Below are 27886 nucleotides of genomic sequence, written 5' to 3' on the forward strand. Positions count from 1 at the left end.
AACATTTTTTGTCTTTTACACAATCATCAATTCATCATTACGACGTTTCCATTGTAAAAATACCTCCAAACGAATAAATTATATAAATTACTCAAATTGTCCAAAATACAATTCGACTAATTTATTCCTTGCTACCAGAAAAATGAAATAATTGAATATTGCAAAAAATGTACGAAAATATTGTTTAAATTTTAAACCTTAATTTTTTCATTTTTCAATTTTGAAAGAATTGGGAGAAATGCGAATTCACGCTCACAGTGGTCAATAAGAGCCTAGTATACTACAACTTGCAAGGTATTTTAAAAAAACATTATTGTATTCGGCAATTATTAAATAATTGCAGCTGTGAGTACTACTAGAATTATCTTGTCAATCAGCCTATTCATGGTTTGCGTCAGCTGGGCTTTGCCAATGGTAGGACGCAGTCTACGAATTTCATCTTGAACGATTAGTTCCTTTAGTACTCTCCTATAAACTAGACGCGCCTTTACGGAAGTTATTAAATTTTCCATCATCCAGACGTTGTTCTGCCAATACTCTTCTGCAGTTCATTAATTTTAAAAAAAAAAAGATTAATAAATTTCTCTGGAATTCTTCTGCAATCTGGACGAGCCTTCGAGGAATTATCCGAATTTTTTAATAAATCAATCATTGTTTTTTGCCAAAAGTAATTTAGTTTACAAATATTATACTAAATAATTAGTTCATCTGATATTTTATAAACCAAACGTAGCTTTGTAATTCATATAGTTCATTTAATTCTCAGATAATCAGACATTACTCCTTTGATTATTATAATCAATTAAATATTATTAAAAAAAATATATTTCAATTTATAAATATTTATTTAATTTCTCAGCTATCCAGACGGTTTTTTTGCTTATTCTGTCTCGTAGTTGAATAATATTAGCTTAAAAAAGAAAGAATTTCTGTAGTATTATTTTATAAATCGTATGATTATTATATATAATTACTTAAAAACTCTCCTCTGAATTTATCCAATAGAAAAATACAATTTTTTTCGTTCACGAAACTCTTTTTTGGTTTTCACAATTAAACCATCAATTTACGCTTTCTACCCCAGTGCACTGCTCTCGACAAGAAATTTGTTTAATTTTCAGCGAAATGGTAGTTTTTTAGTTGAGTATAGACTGGTATACCCACGTGTTATTATAAAAATAGATTCTATAAGTGAATTGGTGAGAGAAAAAATTGTGCTATGGAAGAAATAGAAATAAGGAAGACATATGAAATTCTAATACAACGTTTGCTCGAAGATTAAATAGATTTTTTTCAATAACCGGTTTTTCGCGGAGCAATAAATTAGCAAGAAAGATCAAAGTACTAAGTAATAAAAGATTAAAATAGTTTTCGATCCTTCATCATAGCTAAAAGTCCATTGACGAATGGTAAAGGCTGCAGCATCAGTGATATTGAAATTTTAAGGAAAAAAATTTCAATCAATAAGGAAACATTCAAGAATAAAATGAATTAAATACTAAATAAATGTTACATAACATAATCATTGATAATATTTGAAATTTGATTATAGTTCAAAGTTCATCAAGAAATGGCATTGATAGCTTGGGTACCAGTGGAGGAGGAATTCAAACGAAATTCAGAATTGAAGGAGTCTGACCTTCAAATGTTGAGAGAATGGTGTGGAAAACAGGCACACTTGCCCAAAATTTCGGATAACGAGCTGATATTGTTTCTGCATAGCAATTATTATCGTCTGGAGCCAACTAAAAATACCATTGAAAACTATTATACCGTCAGAACCCACGTGCCTGAATTTTTCAGTAACAGGGATCCCGTGGGGTGTAAGGAATTGCGTAGCATTTTTTCAGTAATGTAAATACCATTTCTTCACTCTACACTTTTTTATTAAAAATATACTATTTATAATTTTGTATCTTACCTTCTAAATTAATTCCCCTTGCACTTATAAATTCTAACATATAATACTACAATAAGTATTCAACAATCTTAGTCATTTTAGATTCCTAAATATTCCATCTTGAAAATACTTTATAATAAAATCTGTATTGTTTAGCACAGAAAGTATGGTTGATAAATGTTTAAAATTTTATCAACTATAATTAACATTATTACAGTAAAAGTTTATCAAGTAATGTAATGAATTAATGAAGAAGTGATTATAATTGGTGATTATTTTGGTAGTATTATAATTAAAAGGTATAAATATATAGATAAAGATATGTGTTATATATATATAATGTGTTTTGATTTTATAGGACAATTTTGCCATTGAAGCAAACCACGAAGGAGGGCTACAAGATCATTTTGGGGAGATTAACTGATGGTGATCCATCTCATTATGTTTATAATGATGGAATGAAGTTCCTTTGCATGGTCATTGACCTCTGGGTTATTTTGGAAGGCACAATGCCAGGTCACGTGATCCTTTTTGATACAAAAGACGTCGCCCTGGGACACGTGGGACGTCTTAGTCCCATGGGGTTGAAAAAATACCTATTTTATCTTCAGGAAGGTATGCCTGTCAGGTTGAAGGGTATGCACTTCATGAATACAGCACCAGTTATGGATATAATCCTGAATATGATGAAACCATTCATGAAGAAGGAGCTCATGGATATGGTATATAAGAACTATATAATTATAAGAAACCAATTTAATTTCTTAAATTTTTATTCTACTAAATTTGGTCATTTTTACGTCATTAGAACACCAATTTCATATTTATTTTCTTCGGTAGTTTTATCTTTGTCAATTCCAATTTATTTTCACATCGGTTTATAATGGCAGTTGATCATTTTTATAAATTCAGTCATTTTGGTTTTGTTATCAATCATTTTTCATGTGTAGAATTTATATATTTTTAGTATCTTTGTCTATTTTGTTTCCAACATATTTTCACACCATTACTTTTTTTCAGTTCCGCATGCATTCTACTATGGAAAGTCTGTCGGAGTTCATACCATTGGACGTGCTTCCTAATGAATTTGGTGGGAAAGCCGGACCTTGGAAGGATCTGCACGATGTGGAAATTCAAAAACTTGAAAAGCACAGAGCTTGGTTTTTGGAGGATGAGAAAAATAATCGCGTGAATGAAGCTCTTCGCGTTGGAAAGGGAAAAAATGCGACTGACCTTTTCGGCGTGGAAGGAAGCTTCAAAAAATTGGAAATCGATTGAAAAGAAATCACAGTTTTTTAAGCAACTTTTCAAAAAAGACAAATTTTACTGATCCAGAGAGTTATTCTTCTATGTTTTTAAGAAAAACCATTTTTATTGTTTAAATTTCTAATTATATAAATAAAATAGAATAGTAATTACACTTATAGTACAATACTACTATACTACTATATTATAGTGCAAAACTCCCAATTATTATATTAATTTTTAAAGATTTGCCTACATTTAAAAAGCGAGTTTTGTTTTCACCTTTAAGAAAAAGATATGTTCCTATAAGTTTTATATCAAATAAGAATAATGCTTTTAACTTAAACTGCATTAAATTATAATTTATTTTATTATAAATTTACTGAGTTTTTCAATCAATTTAATTAACAATGACTAACAAGCTTTTCTTTTTGATACTGTAAATTGCTGTCGATTAACGAATAACTGTGCATTTACACTAATTATACGCTTCCTTATAAGCGTGTGAGCGAGACCTTTTTTGTTAAATGGAAACCTTGGAATGAACTGATCATTGTCAGTAGAAAGAAACAGATTGTTAAATTCATGCTGCTATGAATATAATATAAATGCAACGCAAATCAGTACAATGCAATAATATAATTCTGTAATAGTAACAAAAAACAGTAATGCAAATCAATGCAATGCGATATGATTTTGTAAAACTAATAATAAAAGACGATGTATTTTTGGAATATATTATTGTCTGCAAAAAATATAAAACAAATTAATTAAAAGGTTGTATATAATTTGGTTAAAAAAATGAACCTAGTGAAAATGTTTTCAAACGTCTAATATTTTCTTGATTATATAATTATTCTTTTAATTATAATGTTAATAGAATAAAACTTTTGTCTTTCTACTAAATTTAAAGAAGAAACTCGTAAGGTGGAGTGAAAAGCGGTGAGTCCAAGTATATGATTCAAGAACAAAACTGCCTCAATCCTTTTCGTTAGTCTCTTATGTTACTTTCACCAGACAACTTCTCTCAGTTGACGCCTACCAGTAAAATGAAGAGTATCGCCAGTTCGTATCAGCGTGTGACCATGGAGACTTTCATCGTAAGTTAAATCATTAATTATTTAATAATTAATATTCATTATCGTTAATCAATGTCGAAAATATCCTTACTCAATTTATAAAGAAAATTTTCATTCCTTAATTTCCATTAATTCACAAGCTTTCTCATATTTAATGCTTGTATAGGTACATATATAATACTATATATGGTGTAAAATTAATTTGAGTCCACCTAAAAACCATGAATAGTGAATGAGTCACCAAGAATAAAAAATTAATTAAATATATAAATCCAGAAATTAATTAAAAAGATATTAATGTTCTTAAATTCGAAGCATCCTATTAGTCACCAACGTTGACCTATGTCCTATAGGGTGCCACGAATGAAATTACTTTTTAATCCCTGACAAATATATAATGCATTTTTAATTAAGTTTATATATAACTATAGAGTCAACAAAATTCATAGCCTTTTCCCCCTCTATCTATCTGCGAATTAATTTCACACCCGGTATATATGTATATTATATATACTATACCACGTGAGCACGATTATAATCGTTTCGTAATAGAATTGGAATTTTCTTGTCTCGCAAATACATCTAGACTTTTTCCGTACAGAGATACTCTTAATCGAAAGTTTGAAGCAATTAATATTAATTTCGAGTATGACAATGTTTACATTAAATTATATTTTTTGTAATATTAGATAGCACTCGTCCTGGTTGGCCCTTGCCTAGGGGATGTCTCCCATCTTTTTTCGGAATATCCCACGTCCACTACACCTCCACCCCCGCCAAGGCCATACAGCTTCGAATATAAGGCTGGGAGGTATCCAGGACACTCCGACAGGATTCATCAAGAATCTGGAGATGGCTCTGGAACTGTTCAAGGTAACTATATACCCAGATTTTTTTATTAACAAAAAAAACTTTATTTGAAAAAAAAGTAATAATAATTCGTAATATTATTCCATTACATTTTCTTATGTAATAATGAAATCCTATAGCTATTAATGTGTTACTCCTACACACGAAACAAGAATCTGAGGACGATTGTGAAACGGTCCAGAATAATTGTGCTGAATCTTTTATTAATAAAAAAATATATTTAAAAAAAAACTGAAAAAAGGAATTATAATTTGCATTAATATTGCGCTCACTGTTTTACATAATGCAATGAAATCGTACAGGTTATTGTAATGCTCATACAGGATTCACCAAGAATCCGTAGACGATTGGACAATGGTCCAGGGTAACTGTGCAAGATTTTTCTTATTTATATAAAAAAACTGTATCTGAAATAGAAGAAAAAAAATGATAATAATTGCTATTATCATTGTACAAATTTGCTTATGTAATAATGAAATCACAGCTTATTTTGATTTTCCTACAGGAACTACCAAGAATCCAGGAATTGTCTAGGGTATAGTTTTTAAGTTTTGTTTTGTTAATTAACAAAAAATTGCATTAAAAAAAGTGATAATGTGTTATTATTGTACTCATATGCTTACATAACAATGAAATAGTAATTTATTTTGCTAATCGTATATGATTTACCAAGAATCCGGTCCAGCTAGCTTACGTGCATCAATTTTTTTAACTAATTATAAAAAAAATGTGTCTAAAAATACTAAAACAGTGATAATAACTCGCATTATATTATTTCACTCATTTGTTTACGTAACAATACATTCCTAGCTTATTTTAATACCCCTACGAGATCCACCAATGATCCAGTCCAGGCTTATAATTCTCGTAATTAATCAACAAAGAAATAAATAATTCGCAATGTATTACTCATTTTTCATTACGTATTAATTAAATCTCTCAAAGGAGCCATATACAACTACAAATTGTAAATAAATTATAAATGTCATATTTTTGTAGGAAGCTACTCGTTCGTGGATCCAAAGCATAAAATCCGTACGGTGCAATATGTTGCTGACGAGCATGGATTTCGTCCATTATTGATAAATTACGATGACACGCTTGCACAGCCTGTTGATTCCGAAGCTGTGAAACAAGCAAAGGAAAAACACTTTAGGCTTTACGACAGAATCGCTGCTATGAACTCTCAAGGAACGTCAGCTTATTTACCAAGGGTACAAATTAATTTTAAAAATGACTCGAATATTTTTAATTAAAATAAATAAAAATATGTTAACATATATATATATATATATAGTTTAAGCTAATTTATAATAACAGAGGGAGTATAGCTGTGAAGGAGGGGAGGGATAAAAGAATATATACGATAGACACTTTCACTGATCACAATCGAAAATATTTCAGGATTCTGCAAGTGTGGCGAGAGCTAAGGACAGACATTTCGAGCTGTACAAAAGAATCGCCGAACAACACGCATTAATAGCTGCCCAAAGAGAAGCCGACCGTCAAGCCTACGAAGCAACTTCGATCGCTAATGACGTCACTGGTCATCAAACTTATTAAAAAATCCGAAAAGCTCGATTTTCCGTTATCATCAAAATTGTAAAGTTGACATAATCCGTGATTACCAGTTTATCACATACTATTTTCAACAATTATCAATTTTTCTTCACTACCCCAGATAATTATTTATTTTTTTCTTATGTCAATGAAATTTTAATAAGAATTATACCCCTTCCTCAAATAGTTATTAATAATTTAAATACGTTATAAATGTCACACACTTTTTTTTAACATAGTTCATTTAATAATGTTGGTATTTTTAGGAGCGACGCTATTCTCGATTAAAATGTAATTTATATTTAATTAAATAAATCACTGTTTTCTATTTTATACAAATAATAACGTATATAATTCTAAGTACACATTGATCGAGCAGAATCACGTTTTCCTTAGGCTCTCTCTGCTTCAGTCATTATTTCGTTTGGATAATATTTATTATCCTGCTTTATTAAATAATTAAGATTTCCCCTTGATTACGACGTTCCTAATTCTTCACTAAATACATTGTATATTACGTAATTTTTATATTGCTTTTTTAATACAGCAGGATGCACCGTGACAGCTAAAATCAATTTGGATAAAAGATAAGCAAAATTTTTCAAATATAAAAGAAGAGGAAGAGCGCAGAAACAACAGTGATTTGTATGTGCCAGCTGTAAAAAAATGTATTTTCCAAGTTTTCATTATTTTGCTTTCGTTTTGGTAGTGTTCATAATGGTAATTTAATTTTGCTTAAGAACGCTTTGGAATGTAAATAAGATTAATGTAATTTACGTTTGAATATCGTGTCTTTTTCTTTAGATGACTAACGCAAAACCCTTATTACTAAAATCATCCTTATGCTTTGATGGAAGAAGCTTTGCTTGCGGAGGGATACCAGGTTTTGGAGGTGAGAATTAAATTTTGATTAATTTATTGTAATATATATTTCTATCAATTGACAGGGTTTCCTGGTAGTAATGGTACTGAAAGTGCTGATGGTCTAAGAATGCAAATGGCTCAAAGAATAATGTCTCGTGGATAGGATTTTTAATAGTAAACCTATCCATCACATTTTACACAGTTTTTACATTTTAAAACCAGCTACTTATGTGATGGCTGATGACAGCTTTAGTGTTAAAACAATTGAATTATATAAAAGTATAGACAAAATTAAGATGAGATGTATATTTGTAATATTTATTATTTTTATTCACCAACATTGGCAGATTTATTATGATTATAATCTCCTATGCATCGTAATGTTATGGCTATCTTCCTATATTGATATTATTTTATAAAATCTTTAAAATGTCTTATCTCATTGTTTTTCCAATAAAGCATTAAACAAATTGCATTTGTATAATTTATTAATATCATTGTATATAATTATATAATTGTTTCCACTTAAATAATATCCTTATTAACATATTACTATAGTAACTAATATAATAGCTTCAGACCAGGATTTATGATTATTCATTTTTATTTCATATTTCTCTGAGCAGGTATTTTCAAACAAAATATTGATATAGAAATGTAATATATACAGATTAAAAATATGCATAAAAAGAAAAATATATACATATACATACATTCTTCTAATATCACTATGGAAAAATTAAGAACAAATAACATTACTAATTAATAATTGATAAAAGTTATTTCTGAATTATGACTTCCACTAAGATGGATTAAAAGATATTACTCTAATTAAATATAAATGATATGTATTTTGCTAAACCAAATATACACTATACTTTTAATTAAAGCTACATACATATTTGTTATAATAAAACTCTAGCTTCTATTTTTTTTTCATTCATAATTTTTATGTTCAAACTTTAAAAAAATATTTGGCTTACTTTTTCAATAAGTGTGTAAGATCTTTATTTTGCTTTTGTAACATTATATCAGCTTTTTCCGTTTTGTCAGTAATATTATCAATTAAGTCATTTTGAGATTCAATTTCTTCAGATAAACCAATAGCTAAATTTTTTAATTTTGCTATGGATCCACTCATTTCATCTAGGTTTTTCCCCAAAACCGCAGTTAAGTCTTTGCTTTTTGAATTTGTATATTGATCAATATCCTCATTGTCCTCATAAAAAATTCCACGCTGCTTCAGAGCTGGATGGGAAGCCGACAAGGCATTTGGACTTCGCTCTAATGAATTCAACAATGCTGGAGAGGTGGACATCGATCCTGTACTAGTTGATTCTGATAATTTTGGAGAAACTGTTGATGGAGCTGGGGCATCTATTGACCTGCCACTTAAATAATTTTTTAAGCTTCCAAATACACTTTTTATTCCTTGTATATGCTTCTGACTAAATCTTAAAGAGCTATTAATATCATCTAGTCTTTTCTCTGTTCTCTCCAATTGTTCTCTTTGTCTAATCAGTTCCTAAAAAAGGTGCATTCTATAAGTATTGTAAAGTTAGTATAGGTATGAAAAATAATAAAAGATATAATAATTACTTCAGCAGTTGCTGCTCCAATTTGCTCGGAATCTCGCAAAAGCGAAATGGATCTTTCCGATGATTGAATCGTACGATTTTCAATCTCTTTCTTACGCTGTACCAGATCCTGATGCTTTTCTTCTAGTTCATTATCGAAATTAATATAATTATGATTGTTGTAAGACGAGGGGGCGGGTGTTCTAGGAGGAGCGTTTTTTAAAAAAGTTTCATCATCAACGTCATCCTCTATTGAAAAAAATGGATTTTTCGTATTACTTAAATAATTTTGACTAGCCATTATAAAAAATCTTATTCTGTTGTTTAATCTTTGATGCAGGAGCAGCTGACTTTATTACTCAGAACACGTCACTTTCAATGACTTTACTATCAATCCTAAATACAAGCTAATATCAAACAATGCTAATAAATAAGACACTTTACTGCAAGGCAAAACACTATAATCCTCACTAACTTGACTAACCTCAATAACTACGACCACAATTCAAGACAATTCATCTGTCTTCATTCTTCACTCGAATCGACTCATTCGACTCTCCATCTCCATTGCTGAATGCTGACCCCCGCCCCCATCCCCAAGGCCCCAAAATGATACTAAAGTGTGTTCTAAAATAAAACACAAAATACAGTGGATAATTAAAAATATACAACCTTGAATTGAAAAATCATTCAAACTGAAAAATATGCAATAAAACACACTTCGGTCGTATATTATGGGAATTATTTCAAGCATTCATATTTTCGATATTTATCGTCTAACATAGTATAAGGTTAAAACCCAAATTCACCTTCATCGACTTTTAAATAAATATATAACTTTAAAATGATTTTTATTTATAAATTATACTGCATCTGTTTACTTGTGAAAAAACTTTAAAGTTTGGCTTACAGCAGTTTAAACAAATTTCAAGTGTTACTACACTTTACAAAATTTATATTTAATTTAAAAAGGTAAAATAAATGCATTTTTCTTCAAAGTCATCCTATATAGAAGCGCTGCGATGATAAGCTCCAGAAATTCAGTTATAAATGATTTAGTTCTCATTTGGTTCAGTGGAGTCTTCTTCTGGTAATTCTAGAATTCGTGGGCCGTACAGTAAAACATATGCACAATGCCAGTCTCCACCTCCGCTTAACTTCAGTACTTCTTCACTGGTAACAGCACTTACTGTATCATCATCGCATTTTAACCACACATCGCTTTTCTGACGGACCCATGCTACATAGTGACCACTACTACTCGAACGACCCCGATGGGTTAATACAGCTTGTAAAGTGTAATAACCACTGTTATTCGATCCTAGATCTGTACAGCAATAAATTGGTCAAACTTTATATATATTACTAAATATATATAAAACATCTAAGATAAACCCCAATATCTTACCATCTTCAAACCAATAAGGCTCTTGTTTTACTTTTTTCTTACTTTCCACTTTATCTCTTTTATCCTTTACATTATGAGCTTGCTCTACTAATTTATCTTCTTGTTCCTTGAATTTTTCACGCATTGGAATAAGTTTATTCTGTAACTCACTGCTACACAATTCAAATGCATCAAAGTCAAGTGGGAACTTTACATCTTTTAATATTTTTGCGTTTATTGCTCCTTTTTCTTTGTAGAAGAAACGAACAAATTGAATGGTTAGATATGCTGGAAGCCTACTTATCTTTGACTGAAAAATAAAGATTAGAAAAAATTAAACTTTCATTAAATTATATGTAATTTTGTATGTTTATACAATTACCATTTTTAAATAATTTGCATTTCTATTAAGAGTTGGAGACATTTTAACCAATTGCTCTTGCATTTTATTTCTTAGCCCAGAATGCATATATTTCACATCCTGTGATATAAAGCAGCTAAGTTGGAGAAAATCTTCTTTACTCTTAGTTGGTGGCTCGGATTCAGATTCAATACATTTTAATTCAGTATCAAATGTTCCTCCAAAATATTGCTCTATGATCGAGCGTGGTTTAGATTGCTCACTAGTTGCATTAGGATTCTCCTGTTTTAACAAAACATTTTTAAATTAAAATTTTTCTGATTTATTAACAAAATATATTAAAATATTTATACCTTAGCTGGTAATTTCTGTTGTAGCATTCTGATTAATTCAGTCCAGCATTCATTAGCATCTTGTTGTTGAAAACCACCAAGTTCTGATTTCTCAGCAAACCTTGGGAATGCCAAGTGCATCACTTGTACAAGGACAACTGGGGGAAGTGTTGAGCCTTTATCCATACTTTCATATAAGTCCCTAAGAGCAGCAGTAATGCTTTGAGCAGGTACAAGAGATGAATTACCAGCAATTGCCAAATTGCCAGAAAAACTTTTTAAAGCATCTCTTAACTCAGGAACAGTTTTTAAACATTGAACAGTAGCATTTAGGTAACAAGTATTTCCTAAATTAGTTAGACCAGCTGGTAAATCCAAAGCAGTAGCTAATTCAGATTCATTCATATCTTCTAAAAATATAGACTTTTCTATCGGCTGCACTGGAATATCTTCTTCTTTAGAGCCCATCATTAGTACCATAACACCCTTTAATGAAATTGTCAATTTTTTTATTATAAGAAAATATAATTCTTAAATAAAAGTAGTCTTACATCCTTTAATTTAATGTTGCCCCAGTCGTCATCTTTTAGTGTTGTTCCTTTTAGCATAACCTTTTGTCTTTCAGGTTGTACACCTGTTAACGCAAATAGTTGAGCTTTAAATAACATTGGCTCTTCATCTGTATTTACTTCAACATTTGGAAATAATTCCTTGCCCCATTTAACTTTAACTAAAATATTAAAGAAAAATCAATTGAATTCAAAAGCATTAATTAATCATATCTTTTCAAATATAAACATTTCATTTTCTTAGGTTAGTTTCACAAATCATAAAAAATTACTAAATTACTTACTGGTGTACTGCGGCATTTTTGTATTTCTTTTTTTTAAAAACTTTTTAAAAAATACCTGATATATTAAAATTAATTATAAGGTATAATCACTTATTCCTCATGGAAATGGTAACTTCTATAAAATTCCAAAATGCAAGTCAGATTCATTGACACCCGGCGCCATACACACAAGTTTAGACAATACTGGACAATACTTACTCTTCCAGCTACTAGGTGGCCAACAATCTTCGCTGTAGAAATTATTTTTACATAAAGATACAAAAATAATAAAACTCTATTGAAATAATAACATTGATATGTAAAAATATTTGCAGTTTTCTCATTTATTCTTTATTACATTTGATTTTTTAAATTAATTTAAGGAATCATTCTATAAATTTTCTAAAATTTAGGACCAGCCTAATATTTGATGTTCTGTCAAATAATGTTTGATTCTTTTAAAGAAATATGAAAACAACTTTAAATGAAAACAAGTTTGTTTAATATTTCTAGAAAGTTTTCTTTCTCATTGATCCCTGTTGTGAGAATCAATACTATATTATTGATAATATTAGATCACAACAATACATACTGTATGGCTATACTATAATGAATACAATTTTAGTCTTAAATTTACTGTGTTTAATATACAGTACATGCATCTAATAATCACTTATGTGGATGTAGGTGAAATCTTTGGTTCTATATATCTTTGAGTATTTATAGATATTGCATAAATAATCTATTATATGAAATAATATCACAAATTACTAGGAGAGTATATCCTAAGCCCAAACTCTTAATGTTGCATCCCAACTTCCAGTGGAAAGTGCAGTTCCATCTGGAGATACTCTTAAACATGAAACTCGATTTTCATGTCCATAAAGCAAAGCTACTCTTTGGCATTTTAAGGTGTCCCATACATTCACTGTATAGTCATTATATCCAGCAAAAAGGAGTCTACCACTCACACTGAGGTCAACAGCATTAGCTCCAAATATAATACTTTCTTTTGCATAAACTGCTACTTCTTTATCTGCCCTCAAATCAAATAAGCGGCAAGTAGCATCATCTGAGCCTGTAGCCACAGCATCTCCTCCTGGATGAAATCTCACCTTGCAGAATAAGAAATGTTTTAGTTAATAAGTTAAATAAACAAGAAATAATATTGTAGAATAAAAAAATACATACTGAGTTTACATCAGACAAATGTCCTTCAAAACGTTGTACGCATTGACCACTTCTCATGTCCCATATTAGAACCATTTTATCACAACTACCTGATACAAATGTATTACCTGCTTCACTAGGTGCCAAATCAATAGACATAATATCACTTGAATGTCCATGAAAACTTTGTAGTAATTGACCACTTTCAACATCCCATAATGCACATGTGCTATCACCACTACCAGTCAAAATTTGCTGATCACTATTGGGAAAAGCACAGCATGACATGTAAGATGTATGTGTACCAACAGTCTTCTTGCTAGCTGAGACATCATCTTCAAGACTCAATGGGTAAACTGTTACTTTGTTATCCAAACCCCTATATTTAATTTATAAATAAATTAAAGGAAAACAAGAAGTAAAAAGAACATCCATAGTTATATAAACATGACATACCCACATGCTACAAGGGCACCACTTGGTGCATACGCACATGCCATTACCCAGATTGTTGGCATAGTAACAGCATGCTCCTTATTTGTGGTAAAAGCATCCCATATTATCATTTTCCCATCCTAAAAAATATTAAATAAAGTATAAAGTGTATATAAGATGTATTAAAAATAAATCAAGAGATATTGTAGTAAATAACTTAAGAATAAATACTACTGAGAAGCTTCTGTCTTTTATTTAAAGATTAATAGTATTGATCCTATCCTAATTTTTAATGTAATTTATCTTAAAAGACAATAATTAGTATTACCTGAGAAGAGGATACAATGTGACGTTTATCTGGAGACCAATCAGAACAAAGTACTTTTGCTTGATGTCCTTTTAATACACGCCGTGGCTTAACATTTATACAACTGATTACTTCTAGCCTATCAGCAACACTAGCAACTATAAAAAGTAATTTAGAATAAAATAATAAATTAAATAATATACTAGAGAATGCTATATGTATTTTATTGAAAAAAACTTTGTCTAAGATTGTAGATATTTACGTGTAACATCATTAAGCTTTTGTCTTTCATCCTCCAGACGAACTTTTAAGCTCTCTGCCTCTTTAGCCAGCCTTTCAATGTGTTCCAATTCTGTTGATGAATCCATATTTTCCTCCTTAAATTAATAAATCATGTAGACTAATTCACCAAAGAGAAATGTAACTAATTTATAGGATATATTCAGGTAAATTGGCATTGATTATTATGGTCACTGTCATTATGTTAAATAGACTTTTTTTATGTAAAATGTTATTCATTAGCTCTTTATTCCATTGGCTATAAACAGTGATTCACCAAACCCAGCATCTGACATCTTTGCAGATTTAAGAAAGTTGATATGTGATTATTGTGTAAACATTTCACTTCTGCATACATTGATAAATCTCTAATATGATATTTCTGCCTTCTCTTTAAATTATTCATTTGACTTCACGAAAAACTAATTCTTTTGGGTGTTTGAAACAAACTTAATCATAATAATCAATACATATCTCGCGTTTTCTCACGGCACCTTTGGCGCCGGTGCAATGACGCTTTAGCTCTACTTCGACCGATAGCCGATAGGCGATGCGGCAATGAATACAGAATTTATATTAGTTCTTTCTGCAATTACTAGATGGCAATATTTAATTATTAATAATTTTAAGTTTTTCAAAGAAAAAAACTCAAAACTTCATACAAGACAGATTATCAAGTTGAATTTAAACTCAAGAAGTACTTCAAATTTAATAAACGCATTAAACACCCTGATAAAAAGTTCATTCAGTTAAAGTTATATAATACACAGTCTATAGGCCAAGCTATTATTAATATTCGTAAATAAGGTATGTAAAGGTTAACGCATGCTAATTGAAGCCATTTTTTTTTTAAGGTTATATATTAATTGCGTTATTTAAAAAAGTAATTTTTCATACATTTTTCATGAAAAGATATTTGTATTATAAACAAAATATTTTAATTGTAAACTGGAGAACTTTCGATGTTATTTCAAACCAAATTTGGCGCATTTTACTGCGTTATTTCCGCTAAAGCAACAAGTAACCTCAAACCCAGAAGCTTTCTTTGATAGTGGTAAAGAATTATTTTTCAACGTATTTTAAAAAGATATATAATATTAGACAAATGTTCTTAGGTGTAAAATTGGCATTAAGAGAAAAAAAGAGTAAATAAGTTGATTAAGTTTAATGAAAAGTTTATAAGAGTTTGAGAAAGAAACTACTGAGACAGTGAGACTATAGGTAAGAAAATGGTTGAAAACCTATTTCCTGCGCATGTATGAAGGAGTGGGGTTGAACGGGACGTTCTTCTGCTGATCCGTACCTCAATCGTTCTTCACCTTTGAATTCGTGGTCCGTTTGACGGACAATTAATAGTTCGAAATGGCGCTTTTGTCTTTACGATTTGCCTCATCTTTGGCAAGACACGTGCCTAGTGTTCCATTACAGGTAATTTCATAAATGATAACACACTTATTGATTAGTTACATCAATCTGGATTCGATAGAACATGCCGACATTTTTCCTAGTTTCTTAACGAATATTAAGTTTAAACTTATTTGTCTTATGAATTCCTTGAAAAACTATTATTACCTTAAAATCTACTGTTTGAAAAACCCAAGCTCTCATTGCTATTAATACATTATATCAAGTACATTGATACCTTACCATATTACATAAACAGAATAGCATTGTGTTATGTAATGATTATTTAAGTTATGTTATTTGAGAGTACATTTTGAAATAATGATTTGTTTTTGGATTTGAAGGTGAATTGGCCTGCAGCAACTATTGCCTCCCGTAAATACCATGTCTCCTGCAGCCGGCGTTCTGCTGAAATATCTGCCATCTTGGAGGAGCGTATTCTTGGATCAGCCCCTAAAGTAAGACATAACTCTCATAGTTCATCTTCTCCATACAAAAGAATAAATTTTTGTTTATTAATTTCTAATAAAACGATATATTTCATAGGCCAATCTTGAGGAAACAGGCAGAGTACTCAGCATTGGTGATGGTATCGCTCGTGTTTATGGGTTGAAAAATATTCAGGCTGATGAAATGGTGGAATTTAGTTCAGGGCTAAAGGGTATGGCCTTGAATTTGGAACCTGACAATGTTGGTGTTGTCGTATTTGGTAATGACAGACATATTAAGGAAGGAGATATAGTAAAACGTACAGGAGCTATTGTAGATGTACCAGTTGGTGATGAATTGTTGGGCCGTGTAGTTGATGCTTTAGGTAATCCTATTGATGGAAAAGGACCTCTTAACAACAAATTGAGGTTCAGAATAGGTACTAAGGCTCCTGGTATTATTCCAAGGTAATTATTTGTTTTCATTATTAAAATATGATTGTGCCATACTAAAATTTATTGTATATATTTTTTGCCATAAATTAGAGTATCAGTTAGGGAGCCTATGCAAACTGGAATTAAAGCTGTAGACTCCTTGGTACCTATTGGTAGAGGTCAGCGTGAGTTGATCATTGGAGATCGTCAGACTGGTAAAACTGCACTTGCCATTGATACAATTATAAACCAAAAACGATTCAATGATGCTGGAGAAGAAAAGAAGAAACTGTATTGCATCTACGTCGCTGTTGGTCAAAAGAGATCTACCGTTGCTCAAATCGTAAAGCGATTGACTGATAGTGGAGCTATTAATTATACTATCATTGTTTCTGCCACTGCATCTGATGCAGCCCCTCTTCAATATCTGGCACCTTACTCTGGCTGTGCCATGGGAGAATTCTTTAGGTATTGCGGATCAAAACGTGTATAGGAGTCATTTTAAAATTGACATAATGTTAATATCTCGTCTTCGTATTTATAGGGATAATGGCAAACACGCTCTTATCATCTATGATGATTTATCCAAACAAGCCGTAGCTTACCGTCAAATGTCTCTGCTGTTAAGAAGACCTCCAGGTCGTGAAGCTTATCCTGGTGATGTATTTTATCTTCATTCTCGTTTGCTCGAACGTGCTGCTAAAATGAATGAGAGTATGGGTGGTGGTTCTTTGACTGCCTTACCAATTATTGAAACTCAGGCTGGTGATGTATCGGCCTATATTCCAACCAATGTCATTTCCATCACTGATGGTCAAATCTTCTTGGAAACTGAGTTGTTCTATAAAGGTATCCGACCTGCTATCAACGTAGGTCTCTCCGTTTCCAGAGTCGGCTCTGCTGCTCAAACAAAGGCCATGAAACAAGTACGTTTTCTTATTTTGAATAAAAAATGTTTTTATTATATCTTTAAAACGCATTTATGGTACGGGACATTTTTTTTTATTTCATAGGTCGCTGGTTCAATGAAATTGGAATTAGCTCAGTATCGTGAGGTAGCTGCTTTCGCCCAATTTGGTTCCGATTTGGATGCTGCCACGCAGCAATTGTTAAGTCGTGGTGTCAGGTTGACTGAATTGTTGAAACAGGGTCAATATGGTAATGTCATTTCGTATATTACTTCAGATTGTAATGTTATATTTCTTAATGAATTTTTTTCTTTTTTTATTGAAACAGTCCCCATGGCTATTGAGGAGCAAGTTGCTGTTATCTACTGCGGAGTCCGTGGTTATTTAGATAAGATGGACCCCAGTAAAATCACAGCTTTTGAAAAAGAATTCTTGGCACACATTAGGTACTCTATTAAAGACAACCTATAATAATATATGAATAAATTAAATGCAAGGTTTTTTAAAATATTTTTTCCTTTTAGGTCTACACAAAAAGATCTTTTGGCTACCATTGCCAAAGAAAATACTATTAGCGAAGCGTCAGATGCAAAAATGAAGAAAGTTGTTACTGATTTCCTTTCATCATTTTCGTAAAGTATAAATACCATCATCAAGTATCAGTCTAGATAAGTAATAAAACAAACAGTACATAAAAATCGCTGAACAATTAATATATACATTATTGCAATATATTATGCTGAAATGTCAATGACATATAAGCGTCGAAGGTGTCATGAAACTATTCCATATTTGAACGATGAGGTAGCGATACATTTGTGCTATCGAGTTAAAAGTTGATCTTTAATAAAAGTGAAGTACATACTGTTTCGATAATTGCAGTTACTTTTACTTTACCTGAATAAGTATGTTTAAGGCTGATTGAAATTTAGAATACAATGAATTACAAATCCTTTTTCTTATCATTATTATCATTTTTTTTTTTTCAAATAAATTTTATTTATATAATTTAAAATACATTTATTCTAAAAAATTACCTTATACAATTTTTACCTAGTTCTATTGTTTTGAAGAGGGAAGTATCAATTTATTCATTTTGCGTTTATTGAAATTTAATTTGTTTAGAACTTTTGTAATACGTCCAGTAGCAACAGTTGTTCTGTTTTCTCGAACTGTAAATACTTGACCCACTTCCATTGGCATACATTCTTGCAAAGTTATAAGGGTTTTTGCATGTTCTCCAGGCATTAAAATGTTATTTTCAGGTTCAAGCAATAAGTCAAACCTACAATAAAGACTCCATGTTGCACTGTACAGCATTGTGCAGTACCCAGAGGCCTAACAAAACCAGTTAAGAGTGAAATTCATTAACAATGGAAACAAATTTTTTACTTACCTGTAACGGCTTATGACGACCACCTTCTTGTTTTGATAAAAGATATATTTGGGCTTCATAATGATTAGAAAATTGTTGTGAGCCAATTGCACAAAGAATCATACCTCTTTCCACAGAAGTATGCTTTATTCCTCTTAATAATAATCCTAAATTTTCCCCAGCATATGCCTCTTTAACCTTTTTTCTAAAAATCTAAAGTAATTTATTTTGTAAAAGGAATCAATTCAAAATTAAAACAACTAGTATGACAAATTAGAATAGTATTAAAGGAAAATACATACCTCAATTTCTGAAATACTGGTACTCAGATTTGTATCAAAGCCAAGCAATTGTGCTCCCATATTTTTTTTAATTTTACCTTTCTTCAAGGTACCAACAACTATTGTACCTCTTCCTGGTATATTGAAATATGTATCAATAGGTAAGAGAAATGGTACATCAATGTTTCTTTTTGGTGTTGGTATGTAAGTATCTAAAGCATGCAATAACTTTTCAATTGAAGGAAGACCATATTCAGAATTATTTCCTTTCAATGCTAGAAGTGCTGAGCCATATACAACAGGACAATTAATTCCATCAAAACCATACTGACATAATAAATCTCTTGTTTCCAATTCAACTAATTCTAAAAGCTCTTTGTCTGATAAATCTGCCTAAATAAAAAGAAAGGCATTATTTATAAAATAAATTGTGAAAAGAATTGTATCACTGAAAATTATATAATGATGTGTTTACCTTGTTAACAAAAACAACTATATGCTCTATTCCTACTTGCTTTGCTAATAAAAGATGTTCTACTGTTTGAGGCATAGGACCATCATTTGCACACACCAAGAGAATTGCTCCATCCATTTGTGAGGCACCACTAATCATATTTTTTATAAAATCCAAATGCCCTGGACAATCTGTATGAGCATATCGCCTTAACTTAGTTGCATATCCAACATGGGCAATATTAATTGTTATTCCTCTCTCTTTTTCTTCAGGTGCTTTATCAATGTCATCATAAGACATATATGTGCAGCTTTTGTTTGTTTCAGATAAATATTTAGTTATGGCAGAAGTTAATGTAGTTTTTCCATGGTCTACATGCCCTATGGTTCCTACATTACAAATCTCAGTTAATGCTGTGTCTGCATCAACTTTTTTAGAAAATTGTTGAGCTCTAACTTTTTTGAAAGGCAGCAATGTTTGAAAAGGATTCCATACCGATTGTTCCACCTTAATTTGCAGGTTATGTGTTGCATTTTTAATAAGATTAGTTCTTAATAATTTTGTAATAATCATTACAAGATTTTCTATTTACACTTGTTCATATAATACGCACAATCAAATTTACCATTAAATTATTTTAAATTACAAATTGTGATATCTCTTTAGCTCATATGATAATCATGTAGCTTTAGAATAGATTGTTAGGAAAACATTGAGTAGGTTAATATTAATACAAAAATGATATCTAGCCTGTTGGATTTATGGTTCACTTTTAAGTTTACATACAGGTTATGATAACTTCATTATTAGTTTAACCTTAATTCAATAGACTTTAAACTTTAAATGTGTATATGTTTACTATCAGAATAAAATGAATCATATGAATGTGATAATTGAAAACATGCCCCAATATCAATGGATGAAATAAACTACTTTCATATATTTTATACTATAAACACATTACATTTTTTTATTAATGTACATAATATATTTTTTGTATCTATACTATATCATAGTAAAAAGGATTGAGTGAAAAAGCTTCAATATTGTTTTAATGAAATTTGAAATGTTCATCTTAGATAGATATATGGCTTCGAAAACAAGATAAACGTCAGTGCATTCACGATTTTGCGCACCAGTATAAGCCAGCGTGTAACATTTACGGTTAAGTTTAAAGAACTTCACGCTGAATAATTAAAAAATTAAAGACCACGGAGTTTTAAGTACGAGTCTGATTGCTCTGAATCTAAATGACTTAGAAGAAATCATCTAATCAAATGAATCATGAAAAATTGAGAACGGAAGAGGAAATATTTTTGCGCGCCATCTTGCCTCGTAACTGCTAATTCGCAGAGCTTGTGAATGAAGTTGTCATAAGTGTTGATAAGTGACATTTAATTCTTTTCGTTTTGGTTGTACAAATTCGTGTATCAAATAGCAAGTACACGCCAAGGTGAGTGATTCGATGAACTGTAGTATTTATTTCCAACAATGGCGATCTAAAACGGTACCAAATGGAGGATATTGCTATGGTAGTTGAAACGAACTGTATATTGTAGAGAAAGAAAGATTACAGGGCTCAATGCATTTCCTTCAGCGATCGTTTTCTAATTGTAAAGTATTATGATGCTTGTATATCTATTTTATTTAACTTTTCAATCATTTACCGAACTCTGTTGTCGATAAAATCAAAAATATTAAATATTTAATTCTACAAAAATCTAAGTATTTCAAAGATACACATGAAATTTTTACCTTTCGGAATAGTCTCGTCATAGTTTCTTTATTTTGCTTTGTAGCACGAACCTTCTTTTCTTCGGAATTTCAAGAAAGTACATGCAAAAATTTTTGGATTACAAGCAGTTGTAAGTTTAGTTTGTTCTAATTTTAAGTGATAAATTATTTATTTTTGTATTAATGGTTATCTTATGTAAAGGAACAGATTTATTCGTTTCTTAACATTTGAAAGATTAAGATTCTCTTGAACTAAATAATTTAATCAGATTGCTGTGTATTGTTCCATCCATATAGCTACACAAGCTTGTTTGATGGCCATTTTCAATTCTAATAATGATTTTTAAATCTTATCCATCAGATATAATAGTTAATGAACAGTGAATGACAAAACAGGAAAAGAAATTGTAAAATATAAAAGAATATTCCATCTAGATATAAACTGTATTCTGTTAGAATTATTTGTAAGTCTCGTATCAAGATAAATGCTGATTTGAAATATTTATTAAATAGACATTTTTTCTTTGTTTTAGCAAAATAAGATATTTAGATTTAATTTTATAAAAATTATATTTTGTCTGTATTGACTTGAATAAATTTTTCACTGAAAAATTTGATTATAGGGTTTATAATTAAAAGTTTGTTTACTTTAATAGTCCCGTCATACTTTTTCTTGAAAAATATTAAAAGAGCTTCTTATGATAAGATAAGGTATATGAGTAGTTGTAAGATATTTATATATGATAATGGTTCTTTTTTCTTTCAGAAAAAAGGAAGAATCTAAAAGGTGTAAAATTTCAGTAAATCAGTCAACGTAAGTATTTTTATATATTATCTAGCATGCAGTCGATAATATTTTATAATAGAAATTGGGGTCATACGTATCATTTAAAATTTAAATGCTTATTGCGTCTAATATAATTAAAAAACATGTTTTTTTAAAAATTACCTAATGATGACTGCAATATTTATTTGCATAATTAAATACATTTCAGTATTGTAGAAACAATAATTAGCTTTGCTTATTTAAATAAATTATTTTTTAGTACATAGGTGTTTCATTTTTTTCAAATATCTGCTTATTTATCAACTCATCTAATAGTGTTGGATTTAATCCTGATTTGGGCTATTTTGGAGTTTGCTATATTGCTGGGCGTAATTCTTCTATTGGAGTATTTGGCAGTTTATTGCAAGAACAAGAACAGCATTTTTAAAATGGCCATGGAGAAGGTAAAGTTTTAACGAAGGCTATTATATGTTTCTGCACTTTGGAAAACCCTCCATTTTAATGTGTCCAAAATTTATGTGTACCAGGAAAAAATTTTTCATTAAATTCTGTCAAATTTTTATTCCAATTAATTCTCATTCATTATCATATTATGCAAATCAGTATTGCAAATGTAATATATAAGCCAAAATGTTATTTCTGTTAACCTAAATACTATATATTCTTTCAGCTAATAATATTATTTACATAATCATTAGGTTAATGTTTAGTGGTTTGACTAATCAATAACACATCACTCATATTTATTGCTGAAATTTAATACATTCTTTGAATAATCATAAAAACTCATTCACATTATGATTAGTTACTTAGTTGCATCGTTAAAATTTTAACTAAGAACAGCAGCAAGTATGGGTTTGTATGTTAATTAGAAGGCTTTTTCTTGTATTATATATTACTAATGAATTTTTAGATGAGAAGACAAGGACAAGATGTTATGCAGGTGAACTTAGCAGGCATCAGAAGAGATATTATGAATCTTGCCCATAACTATAGTAATGCTCAGGTAATTAAACTATTATATTTTATTGAGCCACATTAATCATGACAATTTCATAACTTAGATGACAGACTTCTTATATAATCTAATTTTATACAGAAAGCAGTAAGAAAAGCCACTAGCAACGATCCATGGGGTCCTAGCAGTACATTGATGGCAGAAATAGCTGACTTGACTTACAATGTTGTGGCTTTTACAGAAATTATGCAAATGCTATGGAAAAGATTAAACGATCATGGTAAAAATTGGAGACACGTTTATAAAGCACTGGTCCTTTTAGAATATCTTATTAAAACTGGCACAGAGAAAGTTGCACAGCAATGTAAAGAAAATATTTTTGCCATTCAGACTTTAAAAGGTAACTAATTTTACTTGTTTACTGCAGTTATAACATAGTATAACTTAAGTAGTCTTAATAATACTGTAACTTCTCTTTGGGCAATTAGATTTCCAATATATGGAAGGGCATAAGGACCAAGGAGTTAACGTGCGAGAGAAAGCAAAACAATTAGTGGCCTTATTGAAAGATGATGAAAGGTTAAGAAATGAAAGAGCTAGAGCATTGAAAGCGAAGGAAAGATTTGCTCAATCTGGTAGTGGGTTTGGAAGCGACGGCCTGGATACAATGTCACCTGTCAGTAGCGATGTAAGTTTCACAAAAGAATATAAAATAACAAATATTTTCCTTTGGTTTTTATCATAAATTTAAAATATATGCTTTCAGTTTCAAGATTGGGAGCCTTGTCATCTAGCTGAATCAGCGTCTAGACGTATGACTACATTTTTATTTAATGATGCTTTTTAACTTTAATTTATACATTAGTATTTAAATTAATTTTGTAAAAAACTTTCAACATTACTTTTTAATCATACAGTTATTGATTTGTAAATTTTATTGCTTAGCTGAATTGGAAGCTGCAAGACCTCAAACAGTGGGGGAAGAAGAGTTACAGCTGCAATTGGCTCTTGCAATGTCAAGGGAGGAGGCAGAGCAGGAAGAACAAAGACGACGTAGTGATGACGTTAGATTACAGTTAGCACTCAGCCAGAGCCAACAAGACTTTAAGTATGCCTAGCGCTTTTGTCTGTAAACGACAGATCGTAAAAATTGTTTATATGTTATAATTGATCAATGTCAATTTTAGAACACCACAGTCGGAGAAAAAGAGTCATATGCTTGATTTATTAGACGTTAATTTAGGAGCATCTGGATCTTCTGTGCAAACTGACCCTTGGGGAATCCCAATCACTGCACCACCGTCACGGCCTCAGGTACATTGAATTTGATTGACTTTGTTCTGTTTAATTTTGGTTGATACTGCATGCTGACACATTTTTATAAATTGTTTATAAATCGCACAACAGTCATTGGACATGTCTTTGTTGTATAAATATAAGGTATGCAGTTTGATATTGTACTACAAAATGTTGAAAATAAAACTATATAAAGCTATAACTAAATTTTCTGTGTATTCAATAAGAAATTAGATTCGAAAATGTATAAAATTGATTTTCAGCCTCAAGGTGATCCATGGAGCGTATCAGCTGGTGGGGCAAACGCTACTTCACCACCTATTGATCCTTGGGCACCTGTAACCTCGCAAAGACCAAGTAGGTTTCAATAGTTAATGTAATAATTTTTTTATGTGGCTTTTATACTAATACAGTTTAACTCCTTACATTCTTATTGCACGCTATGCAACTATAATAATACTGGATAGGGGCAGAATCGTTAGGTAAATATTTTGTGCTTTTACCTTTTTCAATCGTTTTACGATATATTAGTAATTCGAAAGAAAAATTATGTTGTATGGCCAGTGCGTTAATTACAAATTATACCAAAGGATTTGTTAATCATTTATGCTCTTCGAGTTTACATAAATTATTATTACTTTTTCAGCTGCTGCAGTTGATCCGTGGCGAGCTCCTACTGCTGCACCTGCACCTTCCGTTGTTGCAGTTTCTCCGCGTACAACGGATCCTTGGTCGCCAGCATCGTCTAATATTGAAACTGATTCGACTAAGCTTCAGGTATATAGCATTTGTTCTCAAACGCATACGTTTAAAGAAACTGTAAAAAGTAAATAAAAATAAAATTCTGTATATGCAGACTGCGCGGGATGGTACAGTGTCATCTCCACTTTTTAACAATTCTGCTTCTTCAACACATAACCTCGGTTTCACGGGTCAATCTCCGCAAAATATCGGATTTAAATTACCAGGTCCATCGGGGAATAATTTTAACTTAACTAGCAATGGTTTCAAGAACAATGGAACTGCCTTCAATAACTTCTCAAATGATAATAGTGGACCCGCGGAAAGTTCATTAGGCGATTTGGACGAATTCGATGTAATCAGCAATAGAAAAAAATTATCAGCAAGCCCACAAATAACTAACAATGGTAAATATTTAAAAGCCTATATTTACTTATAATTGTATCTAAAGTTCTATTGATTTCTTTTTTCTTATTGTGTTTTTAGGAGGAACATTGTCACCAGATCCATTTGATTTAGGAGCAATAACAGAAAATCTACCTTCGAGTACTGGAGCAGTTAAGAAAACACCGCAATCGTTCCTCGGTGAAAATTCTGGTCTAGTTAATTTGGACAATCTTGTGAGTGCTTCGGCAATAAAAACAGCAGCACCAGCACCTGCAGGTAAGCCCTTCATATGACTTGAGTGAAACAAGTATTAAATTGCTTATTATTATCTAAAATTGAATGGAATTTAAAAAAACAATAGAAACGAAATAATATATTAAGGGAAAAAACTAAGCTACTGTGTAATGTGTTATGTCTACAAAATAGCGTTTCATTGGAAATAAATATGTAAGTATCAGGAAATGGATCAAAAACAGTATTGCATGACCGCATGTACTTAATTTGATAATGAATGAAGACATTGAAGTTATTAGATTTTATGAAAATATTTCGGCGTCATACCTTCATTTATTATGTTTATATTCTCCAATTTATTGTCATTAGGCTATTTTAATTGTTATGTTTTTAGCTACGTTAAATATCACTATAAGGTTTATGAGTGTATAATATTATGAAAAATAAAGTTTATTTTGTTTAATTTACAGCAACTATATCACTGGCAGCAAATCCATTTGCCACAACGGCAGCACCGGTCCGTCCTTCGATCAATCAAATTCGACAGGATCCTTGGGCGGCGAACACCGTCACTACTGCTAATCCATTTTTATCGTAGCTACTTAGCAATTGTTAAGCTGTCCAATACAAATCAGTGAAATGAGATCTATGGAGTATTTAAAATAATACGAACATAATGCAAGATTGGATTTATTGTAAAATAGTTTTGAATACATCAGTTAAGAAGGCAGCCTGAAGACCTAAATTGAAAATACAGTATATCTATTATTATTATACAGTAAATGAAAGAGCTATGAGTTTCCAATAATATTTAATACGATTCTTTGCTTGCGGCGCAAATTTTTTTGCGTATTACGTTCATCTTTGTAAGAATAATAAAATCTTTTAAACATTTGGTACCGGAAAGAATGCAAGATATGTGGCGTTAGAGAGACTTTAACTGAACGTTTAACAGCATCCAAGGTAATACTAGATTTTATACATGCTCTTTTCATATGAAACTTATTTTTTAAGTATGTATTAATTCTGGTGCCCGATGCTTCATGTGCACTGGTATTGCGCGAGAATTTAATATAAGAAGTGTTAAAACCATTGATTAAAATCATTTTAATTTGCTTAACGCTAATAAATGTGCTTTTTTTTAACAATTAATGAGATTGAGACTGTAATCGTGAATTTAAAAAAGATGTAAAAGTTAAATAGAAATTATTATAAATAACACGCGTGTATTATGCAACTTGTTGATTGTACAAAATTCGTAATAATTATATAATTTTTGTAATGTATAAATTCGAGATACATACGGCCAAAAGTTGTAAAGATGCATGCATAGAATTAAATCAAAAAATCTGGATAAGAACAGATAACATTATTTTCTTACGTGATAAATTTGTACCGTATTTAACATTTATAATTTGGCACAAATGCACATAAATTATGATTATAAAAGTAGTATACATATTGAAATGTTGTGCATAATATACACGGGTTGATGAGCTTGTAGTTTTAATGATTTGGTAATTAATAATTATACGACGATATTGGGGGGCCTGAAATCATCCGATGGAAGATAATCTGTAGAAATATTGATAATGTAGGCCAAGTGGATCAATAATGACTACTTGTACTGCTGTTTTAATTATAAACTTTGATCTTTAGTAAAATGGTACCAACAACGCCTTTGAGAAAATTATTTAATTTTATGAAATATAAGAAATTCTTTCCGTAAATTCTATTAATTCAATTATTATTCAAAGAAGAAATCAGATGAACTGTAGTGTAAAGTGCATTGATTTTATTCATATACGATTAATTTACAATTGTACCTTAATTTACATAAAACAAATTGTATATACAATGTAGCATGTTGTTCCTCAAGATGTATTAATAACTCCTAGCACCAACAGAATGCACTGGTCATGCATACACAGAATATTATAATTTGTTTAAAAGAATAAGCCGAGAAAACTCAACCGTATTACTTTTTGTAATAAGGTTTATTTTTTCGGAATGGAATAAAGAAAGAGGGGCGAGTGATATTTCAAAGTACGAATATTACTCTTTTTGGTCAATTCCACCAATCAAAAATAGACTATATATATATATATATATATTAAATTAGTAATGTTTAAGCTTTCGAATATTTAATAAAATAATGACCTCAGCATTTCTTTCTCAAAATAATCATCGATGCATTTTGCAGTTTTATATAAAGGTGATTTTTTTCACTAATTGTAACAATGATAACGGTAGGCGGGAATTATAT

General features: G+C 30.5%; 8 protein-coding genes across 21 annotated transcripts; 4 read left to right on the top strand and 4 right to left on the bottom strand.

Annotated features, from left to right (window-relative positions):
• Positions 1 to 422: 422 nt before the first annotated feature.
• On the top strand, positions 423 to 3930 carry LOC136779006 (alpha-tocopherol transfer protein-like). The gene is made up of 4 exons (XM_066736274.1): positions 423 to 667; positions 1553 to 1854; positions 2259 to 2622; positions 2921 to 3930. The coding sequence occupies exons 2-4, from the start codon at positions 1571 to 1573 to the stop codon at positions 3176 to 3178; spliced, it is 906 nt and encodes a 301-aa protein (XP_066592371.1). The 5' UTR covers positions 423 to 667; positions 1553 to 1570; the 3' UTR covers positions 3179 to 3930.
• A 194-nt stretch (positions 3931 to 4124) lies between these two features.
• Cpr57A (Cuticular protein 57A) lies at positions 4125 to 7850 on the top strand. Its single transcript, XM_066736007.1, has 6 exons — positions 4125 to 4245; positions 4914 to 5097; positions 6094 to 6308; positions 6499 to 7374; positions 7459 to 7546; positions 7602 to 7850. The coding sequence occupies exons 1-4, from the start codon at positions 4147 to 4149 to the stop codon at positions 6655 to 6657; spliced, it is 657 nt and encodes a 218-aa protein (XP_066592104.1). The 5' UTR covers positions 4125 to 4146; the 3' UTR covers positions 6658 to 7374; positions 7459 to 7546; positions 7602 to 7850.
• A 133-nt stretch (positions 7851 to 7983) lies between these two features.
• Snap29 (Synaptosomal-associated protein 29kDa) lies at positions 7984 to 9658 on the bottom strand. 2 transcript variants are annotated; one of them, XM_066736006.1, is made up of 3 exons: positions 9580 to 9658; positions 9118 to 9491; positions 7984 to 9043 (listed from the first exon to the last, which is right to left on the bottom strand). In XM_066736006.1, exons 2-3 carry the CDS (start codon positions 9394 to 9396, stop codon positions 8498 to 8500), a joined length of 825 nt encoding a protein of 274 aa, XP_066592103.1. In that variant the 5' UTR covers positions 9397 to 9491; positions 9580 to 9658; the 3' UTR covers positions 7984 to 8497. The 2 variants fall into 2 exon arrangements, with proteins under 2 accessions (XP_066592103.1, XP_066592102.1); XM_066736005.1 differs by having other exon boundaries at positions 9118 to 9502; positions 9580 to 9655.
• Positions 9659 to 9940: 282 nt separating this feature from the next.
• On the bottom strand, positions 9941 to 12217 carry Usp14 (ubiquitin specific protease 14). The gene is made up of 6 exons (XM_066735927.1): positions 12029 to 12217; positions 11727 to 11905; positions 11197 to 11661; positions 10865 to 11125; positions 10504 to 10792; positions 9941 to 10422 (listed from the first exon to the last, which is right to left on the bottom strand). The coding sequence occupies exons 1-6, from the start codon at positions 12042 to 12044 to the stop codon at positions 10151 to 10153; spliced, it is 1482 nt and encodes a 493-aa protein (XP_066592024.1). The 5' UTR covers positions 12045 to 12217; the 3' UTR covers positions 9941 to 10150.
• A 162-nt stretch (positions 12218 to 12379) lies between these two features.
• Positions 12380 to 14691, bottom strand: Gbeta5 (guanine nucleotide-binding protein subunit beta-5). The gene is made up of 5 exons (XM_066735928.1): positions 14182 to 14691; positions 13941 to 14077; positions 13634 to 13752; positions 13199 to 13556; positions 12380 to 13122 (listed from the first exon to the last, which is right to left on the bottom strand). The coding sequence occupies exons 1-5, from the start codon at positions 14285 to 14287 to the stop codon at positions 12793 to 12795; spliced, it is 1050 nt and encodes a 349-aa protein (XP_066592025.1). The 5' UTR covers positions 14288 to 14691; the 3' UTR covers positions 12380 to 12792.
• Positions 14692 to 15462: 771 nt separating this feature from the next.
• Positions 15463 to 18249, top strand: blw (ATP synthase subunit alpha blw, mitochondrial). The gene is made up of 8 exons (XM_066736658.1): positions 15463 to 15626; positions 15947 to 16060; positions 16149 to 16498; positions 16577 to 16933; positions 17010 to 17391; positions 17479 to 17623; positions 17702 to 17819; positions 17898 to 18249. The coding sequence occupies exons 1-8, from the start codon at positions 15561 to 15563 to the stop codon at positions 18007 to 18009; spliced, it is 1644 nt and encodes a 547-aa protein (XP_066592755.1). The 5' UTR covers positions 15463 to 15560; the 3' UTR covers positions 18010 to 18249.
• A 125-nt stretch (positions 18250 to 18374) lies between these two features.
• mEFTu2 (mitochondrial translation elongation factor Tu 2) lies at positions 18375 to 20336 on the bottom strand. 3 transcript variants are annotated; one of them, XM_066736660.1, is made up of 5 exons: positions 19979 to 20083; positions 19505 to 19872; positions 19051 to 19422; positions 18770 to 18961; positions 18375 to 18711 (listed from the first exon to the last, which is right to left on the bottom strand). In XM_066736660.1, exons 2-5 carry the CDS (start codon positions 19781 to 19783, stop codon positions 18433 to 18435), a joined length of 1122 nt encoding a protein of 373 aa, XP_066592757.1. In that variant the 5' UTR covers positions 19784 to 19872; positions 19979 to 20083; the 3' UTR covers positions 18375 to 18432. The 3 variants fall into 3 exon arrangements, with proteins under 3 accessions (XP_066592757.1, XP_066592756.1, XP_066592758.1); XM_066736659.1 differs by having other exon boundaries at positions 19505 to 20326; XM_066736661.1 differs by having other exon boundaries at positions 18519 to 18658; positions 19505 to 20336.
• On the top strand, positions 19953 to 27482 carry lqf (epsin homolog lqf). 11 transcript variants are annotated; one of them, XM_066736657.1, is made up of 16 exons: positions 20503 to 20936; positions 21984 to 22031; positions 22320 to 22447; positions 22918 to 23010; positions 23104 to 23362; positions 23451 to 23650; positions 23729 to 23774; positions 23908 to 24070; positions 24150 to 24276; positions 24522 to 24615; positions 24726 to 24740; positions 24905 to 25035; positions 25115 to 25406; positions 25486 to 25662; positions 25813 to 25833; positions 26091 to 26228. In XM_066736657.1, exons 3-15 carry the CDS (start codon positions 22433 to 22435, stop codon positions 25827 to 25829), a joined length of 1629 nt encoding a protein of 542 aa, XP_066592754.1. In that variant the 5' UTR covers positions 20503 to 20936; positions 21984 to 22031; positions 22320 to 22432; the 3' UTR covers positions 25830 to 25833; positions 26091 to 26228. The 11 variants fall into 11 exon arrangements, with proteins under 11 accessions (XP_066592750.1, XP_066592754.1, XP_066592745.1 ...); XM_066736648.1 differs by lacking the exon at positions 25813 to 25833 and having other exon boundaries at positions 20506 to 20936; positions 22264 to 22447; positions 26091 to 27482; XM_066736646.1 differs by lacking the exon at positions 25813 to 25833 and having other exon boundaries at positions 20506 to 20936; positions 26091 to 27482.
• Positions 27483 to 27886: the final 404 nt, after the last annotated feature.

The sequence above is a fragment of the Prorops nasuta genome, unplaced genomic scaffold (assembly GCF_024137725.1).
Source record: "Prorops nasuta isolate Cenicafe-Biocafe unplaced genomic scaffold, Cenicafe_Pnas_1.2 PNAS00015, whole genome shotgun sequence".
Lineage (NCBI taxonomy): Eukaryota > Metazoa > Arthropoda > Insecta > Hymenoptera > Bethylidae > Prorops > Prorops nasuta.

Excerpts from the sequence above, each read along its gene's own strand:
- LOC136779006 (XM_066736274.1), top strand. The coding sequence starts at position 1,571 with ATGGCATTGATAGCTTGGGTACCAGTGGAGGAGGAATTCAAACGAAAT. Across the intron at positions 1,855-2,258 it reads CGTAGCATTTTTTCAGTAAT|GACAATTTTGCCATTGAAGC; the intron begins GTAAATACCATT and ends TTGATTTTATAG. Across the intron at positions 2,623-2,920 it reads AGAAGGAGCTCATGGATATG|TTCCGCATGCATTCTACTAT; the intron begins GTATATAAGAAC and ends ACTTTTTTTCAG.
- Cpr57A (XM_066736007.1), top strand. The coding sequence starts at position 4,147 with ATGTTACTTTCACCAGACAACTTCTCTCAGTTGACGCCTACCAGTAAA. Across the intron at positions 4,246-4,913 it reads TGACCATGGAGACTTTCATC|ATAGCACTCGTCCTGGTTGG; the intron begins GTAAGTTAAATC and ends TTGTAATATTAG. Across the intron at positions 5,098-6,093 it reads TGGCTCTGGAACTGTTCAAG|GAAGCTACTCGTTCGTGGAT; the intron begins GTAACTATATAC and ends ATATTTTTGTAG.
- Snap29 (XM_066736006.1), bottom strand. The coding sequence starts at position 9,396 with ATGGCTAGTCAAAATTATTTAAGTAATACGAAAAATCCATTTTTTTCA. Across the intron at positions 9,044-9,117 it reads TTGGAGCAGCAACTGCTGAA|GAACTGATTAGACAAAGAGA; the intron begins GTAATTATTATA and ends CACCTTTTTTAG.
- Usp14 (XM_066735927.1), bottom strand. Across the intron at positions 11,662-11,726 it reads GCAACATTAAATTAAAGGAT|GGTGTTATGGTACTAATGAT; the intron begins GTAAGACTACTT and ends ATTTCATTAAAG. Across the intron at positions 10,423-10,503 it reads GCCTTATTGGTTTGAAGATG|ATCTAGGATCGAATAACAGT; the intron begins GTAAGATATTGG and ends ATTGCTGTACAG.
- Gbeta5 (XM_066735928.1), bottom strand. The coding sequence starts at position 14,287 with ATGGATTCATCAACAGAATTGGAACACATTGAAAGGCTGGCTAAAGAG. Across the intron at positions 13,753-13,940 it reads ACATTGTATCCTCTTCTCAG|GATGGGAAAATGATAATATG; the intron begins GTAATACTAATT and ends AATATTTTTTAG. Across the intron at positions 13,557-13,633 it reads GGTGCCCTTGTAGCATGTGG|GGGTTTGGATAACAAAGTAA; the intron begins GTATGTCATGTT and ends AATTAAATATAG.
- blw (XM_066736658.1), top strand. The coding sequence starts at position 15,561 with ATGGCGCTTTTGTCTTTACGATTTGCCTCATCTTTGGCAAGACACGTG. Across the intron at positions 16,061-16,148 it reads TTCTTGGATCAGCCCCTAAA|GCCAATCTTGAGGAAACAGG; the intron begins GTAAGACATAAC and ends TATATTTCATAG. Across the intron at positions 16,934-17,009 it reads GCCATGGGAGAATTCTTTAG|GGATAATGGCAAACACGCTC; the intron begins GTATTGCGGATC and ends TCGTATTTATAG.
- mEFTu2 (XM_066736659.1), bottom strand. The coding sequence starts at position 20,056 with ATGATTATTACAAAATTATTAAGAACTAATCTTATTAAAAATGCAACA. Across the intron at positions 19,423-19,504 it reads TAGTTGTTTTTGTTAACAAG|GCAGATTTATCAGACAAAGA; the intron begins GTAAACACATCA and ends CTTTTTATTTAG. Across the intron at positions 18,712-18,769 it reads GTCGTCATAAGCCGTTACAG|GCCTCTGGGTACTGCACAAT; the intron begins GTAAGTAAAAAA and ends TGGTTTTGTTAG.
- lqf (XM_066736648.1), top strand. Across the intron at positions 23,011-23,103 it reads ATAACTATAGTAATGCTCAG|AAAGCAGTAAGAAAAGCCAC; the intron begins GTAATTAAACTA and ends AATTTTATACAG. Across the intron at positions 25,036-25,114 it reads CTGATTCGACTAAGCTTCAG|ACTGCGCGGGATGGTACAGT; the intron begins GTATATAGCATT and ends CTGTATATGCAG.